Source organism: Clavelina lepadiformis, chromosome 1 (assembly GCF_947623445.1).
Source record: "Clavelina lepadiformis chromosome 1, kaClaLepa1.1, whole genome shotgun sequence".
Lineage (NCBI taxonomy): Eukaryota > Metazoa > Chordata > Ascidiacea > Aplousobranchia > Clavelinidae > Clavelina > Clavelina lepadiformis.
Window position 1 is genome coordinate 26,810,248 of NC_135240.1, and position 15,873 is coordinate 26,826,120.

Genomic DNA, 15,873 nt, shown 5'->3' on the forward strand with positions numbered 1-15,873 from the left:
CAAAGCACAAAAACGTAAAATATTGAAACAATCTATAACCACACACGTTTAATTGTCAGTGATAAGTTAGCAATTCAAACAAACCCTTTCAGGTATTTCGACCGACAACTCTTTAACCGATTCGTATTATGTCGACCTCCTTCTTCTGGGAGGCAAATGTGGTCATTTGTTTAAAATGAAAATAAAGAAACTTTGTGTTTAAACCAGCCGCAGGCTCTGTTCTTGTGTCAAAATCGCGATCTATCGCTTTCGAAATCAACAAACAACCAATCTTCTGGCGATACGAAACAATGAATGTTTTAACGATAAGACGTCATAAACACCTGGCCTGTTATTATAGGAAAAAGCGAACAAAACTTACAATGATAAAAAGACTGCTATGAGTGCGCGTGGATGAATTAAAATCCGGTACGAGTGGTAAATAATATCGGACTTTTGTTTTGTCAACCTAATTTGTCAAATTGCTGTTTACAGGAGGACTTACTGTCTATGTAAGACCAAGCAGTCATCTCTGCAAGAAGCTCCTAACACAAACATCACACTTAGAGATTTATGGGATTTATAGATTGTCATCTTCATAAAACAAAATTAATTGACGTCACGCTCATAACTTAATAATATAATTTTAATATTGTCATTAAAATATGACGTCAGTATCTTTAGAAGTCTTAAAAACAATTAATGCGAAATAAAAACTTGAAAACCCGGTCCTCATCTTTCCTTTACGGAATATAGAACCGTTTAATCGATGATGTCACTATGACGTTATCAAAACGTCATGGTCTATCCAAAGACATCACGTGCATCCACATCGACGTATTTGAGCGACTCTTTCCTCTTTTCCGTTGCGATTCGTGTACGTGACGTTATTGACACGTATGGGAGAGCAGGTGACGTCATGGGTTTCCAATGACATCAGACATTTGTTTCCGCCGCGTTTGTTAGACTTGACGACGCAATGTTCAATTGGCCCGCACACCCCTACGCAACGTCCTACATCAATGACCTGAAAAATATTGGAAGGTCATTGAATGGTCTGCGCTTGACCGACACGATTCAAAGATCTTGATCTCAAGATCACAATGTTTTGACAGCGCTGGTAATGGTTGTAATATCAATAGAAACATCTCGATTACGAACATGATTCCCATTGTTCTGAATATGTAAATAATCGTTCTGCATACGAGTCATAACTCCCAACTCTATGCTCTCAAAATTTATTCGCTGTTTTACCTTTGTCGCTAGTTTTGTGGCCCCGTCATCGGTTCGTGTCTTCTCCGTTACAGCGACGTTAAAGTGCTGGCGGTAACAGGTTGGCTCGCATCGGCACTCCGAGATCGACTCCACCGAGAACATCCCGTTGGGGCCGGTGATGGGCTGCGGTGTTGTCCGGGTCGGCCTGCACGCTTTCCCACCTGGACGTGGCAAAATGATCAGTGTCGTGCTGCGGTGACCTTCGAACTCGGTTTACGTCATCTATTGACGCTTTTACGTCACTCTTAAACGATTTTCACTGTTGTCTTTAGACTCTTAAGCAGTTGGAATATATATGGAGAGTAAAAACTCTTTATGCTGCAAGGTCGTCCGACCCAAGTCTAGGCTATGACCAAGTTTGACTTTAACGACCCAAGAAATAATGACACAGAGCTTTAACATTGACGATACAAGCGATAAAGACGACGACACTCTTTAGTACTTACTTTTTGCTTTCTTGCAGCCCCCGATGCATTCTCCAACATCGACCGTGGCTTCAAACTCGGTTCCGACGAAGAATCGCTTCAACATTTGAACCCGCTCGCACCTTTTCGGAACTTTTCGACACGTGCACTCGTCTATGACGTCATAGAGTTTGGGACCACGGTCAAAGGTCACGGTTTCTACGTGGATCAAAGATGGATCGCATTTGGCTTCGTTTTTGGAATGCCTCAAATTACACTTTGTGTTGCTGTACTGGTCCTGAATGTGGAAGACAACGCGTTAAAAATTGCAAAACTTACAGTAAAAAATGATGCAAAGACGCATTTACAGCGGAAAGGAAAGTGGCAGTGTTTATAATCTGACAGACGCCAAGCAACCGACCTTTTTCTCTTTTATTCGACGCAACACGCTGACGTAATTGTTGCTCTGCATCCCTCCGCTCTGTCCACAAGAGGCGCTACAGAGCCCAACATCCAGCTGTAATGGTCGGCCTGATAGGTCTGGAAAAAGACGATTTTTATCGTTTTATAAGAAATTATTTTTAATTTACTTTGTCTAATTGTGCTCTATCACAGCTTTGTCCTTTAATTGTTTATGTGGAAAAGAAATACTTTCACTTTATCCAAATAAATCGATAATTGGCTTGAATGTGTTATAATAACTTATAGGCTATACTCACCGTATCCGATATTTCGCATGTAAGGAAGTCTTCGACAGCAAACGTTTTGTTGCTTTTCTGAAACAAAAATGATTTATTTTGCCCTAATTGCTTTAATTTATGATCGTAAAAGTTCAAATAAGTCTGTACTTAAGACTTAAACATTGATTCGATTGATTTAATCGGAAAGTTAAAACTTAAAATCTCCACAAACCTGCAGAGCGGGCAACTTTCAAAACTAAAAATAGCCAGCACACGGAAAATACAATTCTCATCATTGCAGTTGTAAAACTTCAACTTTATGGATCCCACCCAGGTATCACAGAATTCCAAAGCTCTAACACTTTCCACTTCTGTAAAATCACTTACGCTGCTTTGCTTCTATACCTTTCTTTGCTACTTTCGTTAAGTTGACGTAAGACACAGGAATGATGAGGCCACAAAACCATGTCTCCCTTTTAAACTGAAACTTTCTTCGCATCCACAAACAATGACAGACAAGGAGACAGCCTGACGCTCTTCACAGGCGGCCCAAAGTTCCCAGACTTCACAAAAGAAAAACAAAAATGGAGAAACACTTAAAGAGGTAACAGAAGCCGGAGCGATCAAATTCGTCGCCATATAATCGCTTTCGTGTCTCAGATCGAGTTAGGCGCCTGACATTTTAGGGTTCGCCGAGGTGTCTCGACTTAGACAATGGCTGGCATGCGCCACTGTTTATCGTCATTAGTGGCCTTACAGCGGATTATTACAAGTTAATAACAACGTAGCAACGTTAGTTGTTGTTCAAACCCTTGAGACCCGTTCGTGTGGAGTGGACCACACTTTCCTGCCAAGAAGATGCCGCAATTACCAGCCCTTGTATAAAAACATTGTCGATAATTATAAGAGACGTCGAACAATTGTTCCACCCGCACCAAGTGTGCTTGATGTATTTTATCTTCAACATCTGTGGGTTTTCAAAGCGAAAACTTTTTGTGTAACATAAGCAGAAAGTCATCGTATTTTCAAGCTTATGGGTTCCATTCAAAAAATATGTGAATCAATGATAATATTTGTTAACTCCAGATAACTAACTTACTGTTCGTTTTAGCTGAAAACCTGGGCATTGTAAATTCCTTGTTTTATATTGCGGCTAAAATCATCGTATCTATAGGATAATTAAATTCAAGAAATTACATTAACAGAAGGCGGCGGTTTTCAATGGGAGTGAAACAGAAGACATTGACGTCATTTCACGCTATCTACGTAATAGACAACGTGGGTGTTAGTTTGAACGATTGAAACAAAGATAAATAATAATTTCAGTGCATAAAGACGATGATGCGCGTTCGTTGGTATACTTTGGTCGATGTTTAGCTTTGGGTGAAGGTAGAGGCTTTTGAGTATAAAGTAGGAAAACGATTCTTCATTAAGAATTCCGTAAACAAATCTTTTTTAGCAACAGATCAGTGATCTATTTTCAGGGGCGACGGAGGGAACATGTCCTGCTCAAATTTTTGGAGTTTATAATTGGAATTGTATTGTGCAACAGCAAATAGTTTACGTATCACATAAACTTTGTCCCCTGCGAGATTTTCCAGCAATCTAGGTCCAAGTAACTGATAATGACAATACTATCATTATGGCACCATATTAGGCAAGGTGTTTTGTCAAGGTGCCACTTAAATTAGAACATTTAACCGTACATTTGACCGTTATAAATCAATAGTTTTCAGACTGCTACAGGGGGTAATTTAATTTTTGTATGGTGACGCTTTTCCGCTTCTGACGTACGGCTTAAAATCAAACGAGAAGCAATCAACGCCAAAAGTGAATACAGTTCCTCAAAACTGACTTAAGTCTTTGCAAAATAAGACATGGCCAAATCGTAATTATAGTCGACTTAAACTATAACAGCTGATTAAGATGTGACGTCACCGGCTACAACCGCTGTAACAGACATCTCATTTGTAGCAACCTGTCGATAAATCATTGGGTTGGTTTTGGGATGTTCGAAGCAGGAGAAAAATATGCTCATTATACCAGCAGCTGATTGTTAATTCCGGGTCAGGTACAAGTTTAATTAGATGTAAAAGCAATCAAAGACAGCAGCAGTGTTGACGAATTGGTTTACAAAATGTGATTTTTTTGTCATTGTAAACAGTCGTATATAAAGAAATAAGTCAAAGTAATTATTAGGAAGGATGCGTATGCCAGAGAATATACCTAGTTCAAAGTTTTCTGATTAATTGTGCTTTGGAAACATGTTTGTTGAGGTTGTTGACCGCTTTTACGACAAAGTTCTAAACGTCAGCCAAGAGACTGAATTGCGCTTGCGAAAAGCCTTTGGAAATCCTGTGGTGTAGAATTGTTTTAAATCCAATTAATATTTAATAGTAAAATGCAACATAAGTAACTTAGAGTCTAAACTCTGCTGACAATAATTTGCATCTCGATGAAGTTCTAATTTGAAAGTTCGCGCAATCAAACCTTAAGGTCAACTGACGTATGGACATAAGTTTGGCACACTGCCAACCCTGTCAACCATTAACAAAACAATCTTTTTTGACCTCCCTCGCTGATAACAGATAAGGATTAATTAAATATTGGTTTTTTAAGGCTCTGAATCATCATCGTTCTCAACATCTGTTTGTGAAAATACTTGAAGTATATTTGATAGCGGGAAAACGGTTCATGGCGAGAGTGACCGAGGTAAAAACATTCAAATCGACCTGTTTTTTAAAGTTTTTAGTTAAACTAAAGCCTTTTTAGGCTTCACAAATATTTTTGAAATATTTCATTTTTTACCTCGACAAGGTTTATGACGTAGGAAAATAATTGCTGCTTTTATAGAGTTTATATGGTGCAGAAATAACAATGGCTTTCTGGAAGAAGCATTTAAGAGTCAAACAGTGTTTACCAGTTCGATGCTGATTTTTAATTTCGTTTTTATATCTCATAAAATCGGTTAGGAGCAAGTTTTTAAGACAAGCGCTTTTCTTTCATGAATGTGAATGTGCGCTCGAACCTACGTAGTTTGCAAGGAAAACTTTAATTGCAGCTATTCTAAACCATAACGTGATCTTTGCACTATTTTTCTTCTGCTCATAAATCTGTGAGCAAGATTTAATTTTGCAATTGTATCATTCTCTGGTAGCTTGCAAAAATTCCCCTTTTCAGCTTTATATAAGCCAGGCCTATACAAGTCTCGGTACTTTAATGACGAGAAGGTTCTCTGTCAAGATTAACCTCTTCATGATGAAGGGTTCAAGTGTAACAGGATCTTCGATCGTATTGATCTTATTACAAGATGTGACGAGTGACAAATTCACTTCAGAACTCCAACATAGATGCATACCTTGGATAGAAAAAGCGAATGAATATGCAGCTTGCAACTGATAGAAAAAATGGACTTGAAAGAGTGACATGGCTGCTCTGGGAAAGTCGAATCTCTGTTGATTTTGCTCATTATAAAATAGAAACTTCCAAGTAAGCGGTAATGTATGTACAGGGTATATATCACGACTTTTAGAAACCAACGTGTTCGACTCATTCGAACTTAACCAACAGACCAGCAGTGGTTTACATCGTTTTAAGGTGTTTGCCTAGATTACGTCATATGTTCCAATATGTCAGTTCCCTCTGGTAAATATGAAAACCTGGTTAAACAAAAGCAATCCGTTTTAAATGTTCAGGTTAAGGTTTTTAGTACAGAATATAATGTATGTTATACGAGAAATCGTAGGGTTTAATAAGCTGTAGTCTGTAAAGCCGGTGCTGTTTTAATTATGGGTTGTCTCGTAGTTTGGCGGTTGCTGGTGTTTTTTTGGTCAAAGCATAAAATAACTCGGCATTTCTACGAATGATGATGCTCCCGTTAAAATTACAGAAAGAGAATGGTGTCAGATGCATCAATTGTGTCAATTGTGTTTTAGCAGGTTGTTAAAAAATTTTATGATGCTTTCACTCACAATGCTGCGAAATGTTGAGATTGTGTAGGCGCATTTTAATTTACTTTGTTAGAATTTTTTGGGTGAAAATGTGTGGTTTCTTTTAATTTTTTAGCGATTCAAGTGTTTGTTTGACCTTTTCAGAATATACTGACATTAGGAATTTATGTAACACCTTGTCCAAAATCTGATTTCACTAACTTTTTGTGGTTGAGTTAGTTTCACCAGCTATGAGTTCCTTACGTGACGTCAGCACATGGAGTAAAATCGATGTAAAAAGTCAAATTACAAGTAAGAGACTTTGAGTTAAAGAAACATTTTTTAAACATTATAGCTTTTTCTTGAATTTTGCGTAATTTGCATAACCGCTTAATGGCAGTATAGAGCAATAACAGTGTTGTCATTGTATTATCGTGTTACCTTTTTAAAGGTGGTTTCCCTAACGACACAGACCTACTTCAGTTTTTATCGAAACTACAAAATCTTTCACCAATGCAGAGACCGGTGAGCAAATCAAGCTTTGTTGCCTAGAATTGTGACGTCAACAATGTTGTTTTGTTTTACTTTTCAAATAGAAATGGATTGCTTTTGATAAAAAGCGCAAGGAAAAGATCATTCTTGAAAAAGTTAGTGAACTAGACTCGAACTACATCAATGGCAACTTTGGATTCAAAAACAAAAAATTCCCTAAGCCGAAATTTGAAAGTATTCTCAGCAGAGACCTTTTCCGGGAAGCGCTACTGCACCGGTGCGCCCGCAAGTGTCCGTTTGTATTAACTTGCTGGGGTTTTGTCGTGGATAGCCTACAGAACGTCTACATTCTAACAGGTGCGATTTTCAGCGAAGAATGTGTTTTTGGCTTGAAACTTACAGTAACTTCGAAATTCCCTGTTTTTAAATAAATTTTATAATATTGAGCATCAAAGGTACATTGTTCGGTTTTTTGTATTGGTTTCATCAACAACGACATTGATTACATCAACAGAACATTTCGATGGACAACCGCTTGAAAAACGTGTGACTTACGACAACGCAAGACACATTGCTTTTCAAATTTTGAAAGCCTTAGAATTTCTTCATTCAGCCAATATTGTGCATAATGACATCAGAAGAGAGAATGTTTTAATACGTCATGGTGGTAATGACGCAAATAGGCTTTGTGGAGCGTTGCAGATAAAGTTATTCAACTTCCAGAAGGCAAGAGATTTTGGTATTGCGGTTGACAGGAAGGATTCATACACCTGTCAAAAATGCCACGTTGTGACTGAACAATGCCTCCCTTCTTACGACATGCTCTGCTTTGGGTTTCTGCTTTTTGAAATTTTGCAAGGCGGAAAACCGTGGAAGACCTCCTGTTCTTGTGACAAGGCTTATATGAATTACTGTCAACGGTTTGTGAAGTTGGCCCAAAAGGAAAAAATATCACTAAAGTTTGCAATTGAACAAAATGTGGTTAACAAAAGGTATGTGACCGAACCCGTCATGCTATGCTGTATAATTAATTTCTTTATAACTTTTCAATTTCTAAATCTTCTGCAGTAATGAGCCAAAATCAACGGATGATTATACATTGGAAAAGTTGAGGTTCTCTTTTACACACAACTGTAGAAAGAGCAGAAAAGGTAGGATATTTATGCACATTTACTGCCCCACATTTATCTAATATACTTATAGAAATTGTGCTTCTGAACGTGCCAAGACAACAAAGGTATATGATGTTTCTATTTTTTAACCAACGCACATATATGCAGGCATCCCAGCTTGTCAACCTGACAAACGTTGGCGACAATTCAGCTCAAGATTTTCAAAATGTCTCTTGTTTCTTCTTTCGCCAATACCCGAATGCAGACCATCATGTTTTGACCTGCTGAGAGGCCAGACTTTCAGCTGCTATCTTTTCACCAATACCGACAAGCAAGGGGCGTGGCAGCGAAAACGATTCCTGAAGAATTTGGCCGTCGCAAATTGTTCTTCTGTTCAATAACAGATAACTTTTCTATATGAACCAATGTTGTTTTTGTGTTTTTCAAAGATACTGATGACGTCGTCAGGCGAAATATATACCTATATCCAATAACATATTAGAGTTGACAGATCAGTGAACATCGTCTGCATATTTCTATATGTACCATTGGTTCACCTGATTATTTACACGCTTCTATGTATTCCTGCTTCACTTATGTAAACTTCGTACGTTTGACGCAAACACCATCGTTGTTAAATAGACCATAAAAGATTACACAAAAAACTGGCTCTAGTATTCAGGTTGCTTTCCTTTTAAGACTTGCAGATAAAATCAAGTCGTGTGGTTTATATTTTGTTAGAAAAGTTCCATGTCCCCTTTGGATTGTTCTTTGTTAATAATATAGCCTGTATGCTGATATGCACTTGTCACAGGTTGCCGCTTACATCAGACAGGTATCATCATCTGCACAGGCCACGGTATTCATGAATTATGTATTGATATTAATAAAACATAAAAGTATAATTAATCTTGCCAAAACGACACGAAGTATCATGCATAAAAATGCATTATACGGGCTTTTAAGCGAGATTTTTATCTCCGAATATCTACAAAATCAGATCAGCAACTATTGACATTGACTGAACTCCAGCATTTTCACAGGAGCCTGTACAGTGGACACAAAGAACGTTTTATAGCCTTGAAATTCTCACCTGTAGGTTTGGTGAGTTTGTCGAAATAACATTCCTTGCGTTCAATGACCTCAGAGTTTGTATTGTTGTTCCGCTCTCACGGTTTCCAGCGTCAAATCTTTTCCTCTTGCTTTTCATTTTCTCGTTGATCTTTTCGATCAAAGTCGAGTAAAGTATCGGGTAAAGCGAGCTATTTATCGGGAGGAGCAGGACTGCACTTACCAACCAGTCTCTATTGGAAATGCTCGCTTTTTAACCTTGACACTGATTATATTTATCCATGTCGCAATGTGTCAACTTTAGCTATATGTATCTCCCATTGTCTAAACATTTTTTGCTCGCTGCACCTGCTACGACTTTAATTTTCATCGCTCTCACGTGGTACAAGCTCGCACTTCTACCAGCGAGCAGAATTAGCTGAGTGAGTTATCGAAATCAACACATGAGTTATCTGATTTAACCACGGTGATTGGAATTCAATAGACATCTTATTAGCAGTAGTATTGCTTATCTTTTTGGTTACCGTATTTTCTTAAATAGAAGCCGCCCTCGAAAAGAAACCGCACGATTTGATTAAAAATAAACAATAGAAGCCGCCCTCGAATAGAAGCCGCCCTCGCATAGAAGCAGCAGAAGACAATGCCGAAATCGCTTCGGTGTAATATAAAGGCTGTCATTGAGAGCTTGCACATGCGAAAAACATCAGTAGTGATCGGATAGTAATAGAATAAAACCTTTCTGTCAAAAGAGAGCGCATAATTTTATATTCACCTAATCAACACTACCGGTAAGCCTACTTCATGTAATAAAAATAGAAGCCGCCCTCGAATAGAAGCCGCACAAAACGTTCAAAAATAAAAAATAGTAGCCGCGGTTTCTATTCAAGAAAATAAGGTAAGTTATTCGAATTATTGAGAAAATATACAGCACCTAAAAAAAAACGTTTTCTTGTAAACTACTTCTATTGTAATATTAAAAATTTTCTATTGAAAAAAGATTACATTATTCTGGCTCCACGCAAAAGTAGGGTCAGATAATCAACAGGTAAATTAAGCAAAGATATCCTAATATGCTACAAGGGTCTCTTTATTTATGGTTACCTCTCCTAAGCCTAAACAACCTCTTCACAACTACCTATTTAAGCAGGTCTAGTGGGAATGGAGTTACTTTGGGGCCAGTAAGTCATCACCCACAGACCAATTAGTTTGGAGTTGGTGGCCGTGCTAACCTGCCATCGTTGTAGTAGGACTATCACAAAATTAAAAACTTTGCACGTTTTAGCCCTTGCTGCTTTACCACTTTTTCTGTTCTTTAATTGCGAGAGAGAAATTATTTCTATTGTGCTATATCAAAGTTTAGTACCATATTTTTTGTATCTCACAGTTAATGCCAAAAAATAAATAAGTAACACAAATAAGGCAAACAGAAAGTTTTGCAAAACAATAAATGAAAACGTATCAACGATGACAAATAACCAGTACTAAGTCACCTGGCCAATCAGACCTGGTCCATAAAGCATAAAACTGAATAAGAAATATTTTCTATGCTTTTACTCTAATGAATACAACTTAGCACCATATTTATTCCTTTAAGCTTTATTTACGTGACATTTAAAGCTTGGTTATTTGATTTCTATTATGCAAAGTTTTATTCAGGTTGCCGCCAGTGTACTAAACGCCAGGTCACAAATGGATGATTGACAACCAAGTTGAAAACATGTTACTGGTAACTGCTGGGATGCAAATTTAGTAAAATTTGAAAGAAACAGCTTTTTTTACTGAACGTTTTAATCTTAAGATCTTTAAGCGTTCAAGGGACTACAGTCAGTGGTATTAAATAGCTAAATAAGAAGCATTTAGTCGCATAGGCTCTTTTCAGGTTGCCCGTCTGCATTCTGCAAGTACGTTGACTATCAATTTTATGATCAATTGTTGTCCGGTTGATCAATTACCAGATTGCGGTTGTTCCGTATCGGATCATGTCGTTGTTGCTTCGTCAGTTGACCGCCCATCGCTCTCTCCACACATCGGCATGCTCTTGCATCACCAACAGATATCCTGTGAAAACGCCTTCAATGAAGGAAACTGCCATTAAACTTGGGTAAATGGACGCATATCATTGTTATTTGTGAAAGAGTTTTGTAATTATAAGTGCAGTAATCTTAACAGCTATAGTTAAAAGTGTGGCACGTGCACACCACACTTTTCCTGTTGGCGCCAGTTTATAATAAGCAAAGAAAATTTGGTTGTTTGTCCAACAGTATCAACTTTACTTTAAATATGAAATGAATAAAGAATTAAGGCTTCAATGCATGTTTTTGTGCCAAAATTTGTGTCTCTGCCTGTATGATTTCTTGTCCAAATTTTTCATGAGCAAGTATGCTATTTTCTAGCTTATAGGCTCATCAGGCCAACTATTCACTGGAAAGTGTGGTATTTTTCATCAAAACTTTTTGTGTAAAGACACAAGGTTTGATACGACAGCATGTTTGAAAGAAAATTTGTTTATAATAGTCATAGTTTTTATTTTTTTACCTTATAGTCATATATATATTTTTATTTTTTTCTTATCCTCTTAGATGGGGCTAAGACAGATCATATTAAAATCTTGATCACTAAAATTGTAAATTTCCCTGGCATTTACTCCGAAAAGTTACTTTGACTGGACATGAATAGCATCTCACCATGCATTCAGTTCATTGATATGCTTAGGCATATGAGATGCAGTACCCAAATGCATTCTTTTAAATTATAAATGTTAAATGGACATAGTGAATGTTACTTGTGAGCACTGCTACTTGCTAACAATGCTCTTTATGACGTATCAGGTTCGATAAAGTGAAAGACATGTATCCTGAATATCCACTTGATGAACCCCCTAAATTCTGGTTTATCAAGCAACTACACACCCTTAAATACCGACCTTATTGGGAGAAAGAAGCCATGAAGGAGCTGGGTTTGCATCGGGTAATTTTTTAACTAACTACGCTCTTTGAACAGAAAAATAAAAAGGTCGTAAATTTTTAGCTCGCCTAGCATTATATATGTAAACATATGAACAACTAAAATAAAGTGGGCGTTTGCTGCGTATTTAACTACAAGACTTACTGTTTTTGCAATATGTATGTGTACATAATGTTCTTGCAAACTGTTTCCTTACATTGTCAGAGGCACGACACTTGTGTTCACATCAACTCCCCACAAATGAATGAAATTTTATGGACGGTCAAACATTTAATTAAGTGAGTGCTTGTCCATTTGTACATATTTGTCCAGCTGTCTTCCATTGAAGTATGTGCATTTTCTGGTTAACTTTGTCCTGACCAGGGTTATTACATTTGCTTTGATATACTTACGTATTTATTATGTTTAGAATCCAACCTATCAGATTTCCTCAAGGCATGCCAGAGAATTCAGATGTTGGTTACACGCAATTGAAGGACAACGGGGAACTCGTCATTTATAAGAAAATAGAAGCAAAGGAAGCGAGTGATGAGGATGTTGTTCCTGTTGCTCCTGAAGAAGACTGGAAGGTAAAAAGCTTTTCTTTGTTTCTATGCGACACCAAAATCATCAACACATTGCATGGGTCAAAATTGATTGAGATGATGGATTTAAAATGTACAGTTTCAGTTTTTTTAGAGAGTTTAATTGTTCAAAAATAGGCCTGTTACTTTAAAATGGTTGTTGACAGTTGAACTATACAATGTTCCATTTACCTTAGATAAGTATTTCACGTTGTTATTTTTTTTACTGTTATTGTTGATAGACTCTGAATTTGAAACTTTCATTCGTCTGACCCAAAAAGTTGATGTTCTATTTAAAAAGCATTAACATTTCTGCATCTGTAAACAGTTAAAAACGTTCTTAAGTTGTTGGAACGATATACTAACTTAAGGTGTTTTGCAGGTTGTCAGTGGCTACAGGATGTGCAATGGATGCACCAACAGACGTTGTTTGAAGTACGGAATGTGTCAGAAATTGTGGAGACAGCGTGGCATGAACTACCTTGAATTTATCGGACCAAGATTATTTAATTATGTTGACAATCCTGAGAAAAATAGTAAAAAGATAGAGGCTTTAGAAGAGAAAGATAAAGCGAATTGAAGACGTGTTGAGGTTTATAAATTTTTATTTACAACTATTATTGCCACTCGCTCTGGACCCGGTTCAAGATGACGTCACGGCAATGGTGGCCTGGTTTTAATGCTGAAAGCTGCATTAGAAGCCAATAAAAGAATTGCGCTTTTTATGTTTGTTTGAGAATAGCAGGCAGAATGTGTTCATGTTCTATTGGACTTATCCTATTCATTCGACGGCCGATTCATCTGCTAGTCATTGAGCGGCGTTGATCGTAATCCTACTACGACCACACTTTTCAACAATGGAATAAACCATTACGCACAAGAAAAGATTGAAATGAAATAATTTTAAGGTGAAACTAGGAAGTTTTATTTACAAAAAAGAACGGAAATTTGGGCGCTGCAATATTTTTATACAAATTTATAATAACTAGAGAAGAAATTAGAAAAAATATAAACCATTTAATAAAACACAACTTCAGAATGTTGTTATTGGGATGACATAATCATTAAGTCAGCATGTGGTAAAATTATCAAGAAATACCTACGCTGTTCATGTCATGGACTATATACATGATTGCGGTTTTAAAACAGAATATTCCTAATTTGATTCAATCGAAACGAATAATAGCATAATTTACAATTGTCACACCATATTATATAGGCTACTGAAGCCGACCATTGTACATAACTACATATCAAAGCGTTTCAATAAATTACCCAGCAATTTATTGCCGAAGCAGAGATGCCACTGCTGAATGTATTTAGCCCACAGTGAAGCTGCCTTCAATTCCCAACATCTTTGCATAGATGAGCGCATCTTTGGCTAGGAATCCTTTGCTGAATAAAATATCTTCCAGCGGTATATCTGTGCGCTCCACCACGTCACCGAACGGCTTTGGTGACGAGCAACCGCTGACTTTCACGGTGCTGCCTTCATACTGGAATTCAACCAGGGAGAAATCTTTGGTAACTTTGTAATTGTGGTTGCCGCCGTATTTGACCTCAAATGATTGATCTTCTCCAAGAAAAGTGACACAAGTGTTGGTCTTTGGTGTCAGTGTCAGGGTGTGACGTATTCCGTCAGCAAAGACAGTTGCGATGATAACCGCCTGATCTGCTCTGGCCTCGATTGTGTAGGTTGATGTGACTTCTACGTCTTGATAACCGATTTGTCTCGACTTAGTTGTTCCATCGCTGAACTTGACCGTGACTTCTACTAGTTTCCCTTTTTCGATGAAAATCATCTGCACTTTCTCGCTTTCGTATTTTTTATTTTCTGAAATGAATCATGTTTTATTGACCGTCATCACAACAATTTAGCTCATTTTGAATAGGTTGGTAAGAGCGACTTGCTTACTTCCCGACATAAAAACAAACCTTGTTAAAACATGTTGGAACTTACCCGAATTCGGGCTTGGCGGCGATTCATGGTCTGAAAGAGAAATATTAACTTTGATTATATCGAAGCCCACCAAGCTTCCCTCATGCATCAATATCAAAATGTGCCCGGTTCCCGAATATAAAACAGTTCAAACTTAATTATTACATCAAAATCTTTTGAGCGCACTATGGCACATACTGATGATGATACTTTGCTCACAATTTACAGTTACTGTTCCCTCTTTAGTCTTAACGATGGGGCAGTTGGTGAGATCGGATTTGGTGATGCCAACATTGAGATCTCGATCCTTTTTAAGCTCATCAACGACATTGTTGGTCGGATTTGGTAATGTAGGAGGGAGCACCATGGCAACTATTGTTTTCAGTAATAGGTTACGCTATCCACATTTAGCCTACAAATCTGCCAGAAAGTGCAGTTTGGAAAAAATGCTGGTTACTTTTCAAAGATTGTAAAAGTAAGCTACTTACAGTGGTGCACAAATTGATTGACTCAGCAGTTAAAAAATATTGCAAAATTAATTGTTTTGCATTAAACATTCTTAACTTTTCGTATGAAGCCATACGAGAAAAATAGCTTCTATTAACTTAAGTGTGCTGGTACAGTCTGATTCCAAGAGACGATATTTCAGAATCAGATCAGATGATTTCTTCGACCTAGTCAAGATCCCTGATATTGTTTTGTCAAAAACTGCTTTACTTTTTAGCAGAGCGACATGTTATTTCATGACATGAAAGAAGAAAGTTGATTTCTAACTCTTACACTGTCTTCTCTGTAATTCCCTTTTCCTCGCAACGTCTATCACAAAATTCTCTCCTAACTTTCAAACTCGATTTCAATTTAGAAAACAAAGAAATCGACGAATGCGCCATATATGAGATCACATCACGAGCTCGTGATATGAAAAGTATTAAATGCCTAACAAAAGGAACCGTGTTTGTGATATAAACCAATAGAAGCAAAGTGCCGTGGAAATTTACCTTGTAGAATCACGTGCCTATAAATAAATAAATGTTCAAAGAACTAATATCTGCCCACGCTCCTGCTTGCTTTTCGCGATTGGTTAAACGCAAATCTGAATCAATTTGAACGAGTGTTGTTTAATTTTCGTGGTTTATTCGTACATATAAATCAAAGAATTGATGAAATATTTGAACAAATAGTCAATTATTCCTAGCTTGTGGTCACTCAATTCAAGTTGAGCACCATGACATATGTCGTTTATAGCAATAAGCTGCCTTAGTTACATTATTTCATCCGCTCTCTCAACAACACACTATTATTATTCTTCAAAAGGTACTGATTATTGAAATATGTCAAAAATGTATTTTAAAACCCAATATTAAACATTCAACAAAAGAAATTATGATGCTTGTGAATTGTTATCAAATTCGATAAAAGCTAACTCCCGCGTCGATTCCCCTGATGTTTTTAAGTTAATAATTGA

The 15,873-nt window shown here is 37.2% G+C and overlaps 4 protein-coding genes across 4 annotated transcripts; 2 read left to right on the forward strand and 2 right to left on the reverse strand.

Annotated features, from left to right (window-relative positions):
• Positions 1-134: 134 nt before the first annotated feature.
• LOC143457086 (uncharacterized) lies at positions 135-2,818 on the reverse strand. The gene is made up of 6 exons (XM_076955218.1): positions 2,571-2,818; positions 2,378-2,434; positions 2,080-2,198; positions 1,701-1,956; positions 1,234-1,415; positions 135-1,006 (listed from the first exon to the last, which is right to left on the reverse strand). The coding sequence occupies exons 1-6, from the start codon at positions 2,632-2,634 to the stop codon at positions 797-799; spliced, it is 888 nt and encodes a 295-aa protein (XP_076811333.1). The 5' UTR covers positions 2,635-2,818; the 3' UTR covers positions 135-796.
• A 3,619-nt stretch (positions 2,819-6,437) lies between these two features.
• Positions 6,438-8,671, forward strand: LOC143454916 (uncharacterized). Its single transcript, XM_076955047.1, has 6 exons — positions 6,438-6,579; positions 6,719-6,792; positions 6,864-7,116; positions 7,274-7,751; positions 7,828-7,910; positions 8,040-8,671. The coding sequence occupies exons 1-6, from the start codon at positions 6,519-6,521 to the stop codon at positions 8,270-8,272; spliced, it is 1,182 nt and encodes a 393-aa protein (XP_076811162.1). The 5' UTR covers positions 6,438-6,518; the 3' UTR covers positions 8,273-8,671.
• A 1,945-nt stretch (positions 8,672-10,616) lies between these two features.
• Positions 10,617-13,194, forward strand: LOC143452864 (uncharacterized). The gene is made up of 5 exons (XM_076954006.1): positions 10,617-11,043; positions 11,771-11,909; positions 12,111-12,184; positions 12,316-12,475; positions 12,852-13,194. Exons 1-5 carry the CDS (start codon positions 10,922-10,924, stop codon positions 13,047-13,049), a joined length of 693 nt encoding a protein of 230 aa, XP_076810121.1. The 5' UTR covers positions 10,617-10,921; the 3' UTR covers positions 13,050-13,194.
• Positions 13,195-13,367: 173 nt separating this feature from the next.
• Positions 13,368-14,848, reverse strand: LOC143452875 (uncharacterized). The gene is made up of 3 exons (XM_076954017.1): positions 14,628-14,848; positions 14,430-14,459; positions 13,368-14,303 (listed from the first exon to the last, which is right to left on the reverse strand). Exons 1-3 carry the CDS (start codon positions 14,773-14,775, stop codon positions 13,789-13,791), a joined length of 693 nt encoding a protein of 230 aa, XP_076810132.1. The 5' UTR covers positions 14,776-14,848; the 3' UTR covers positions 13,368-13,788.
• Positions 14,849-15,873: the final 1,025 nt, after the last annotated feature.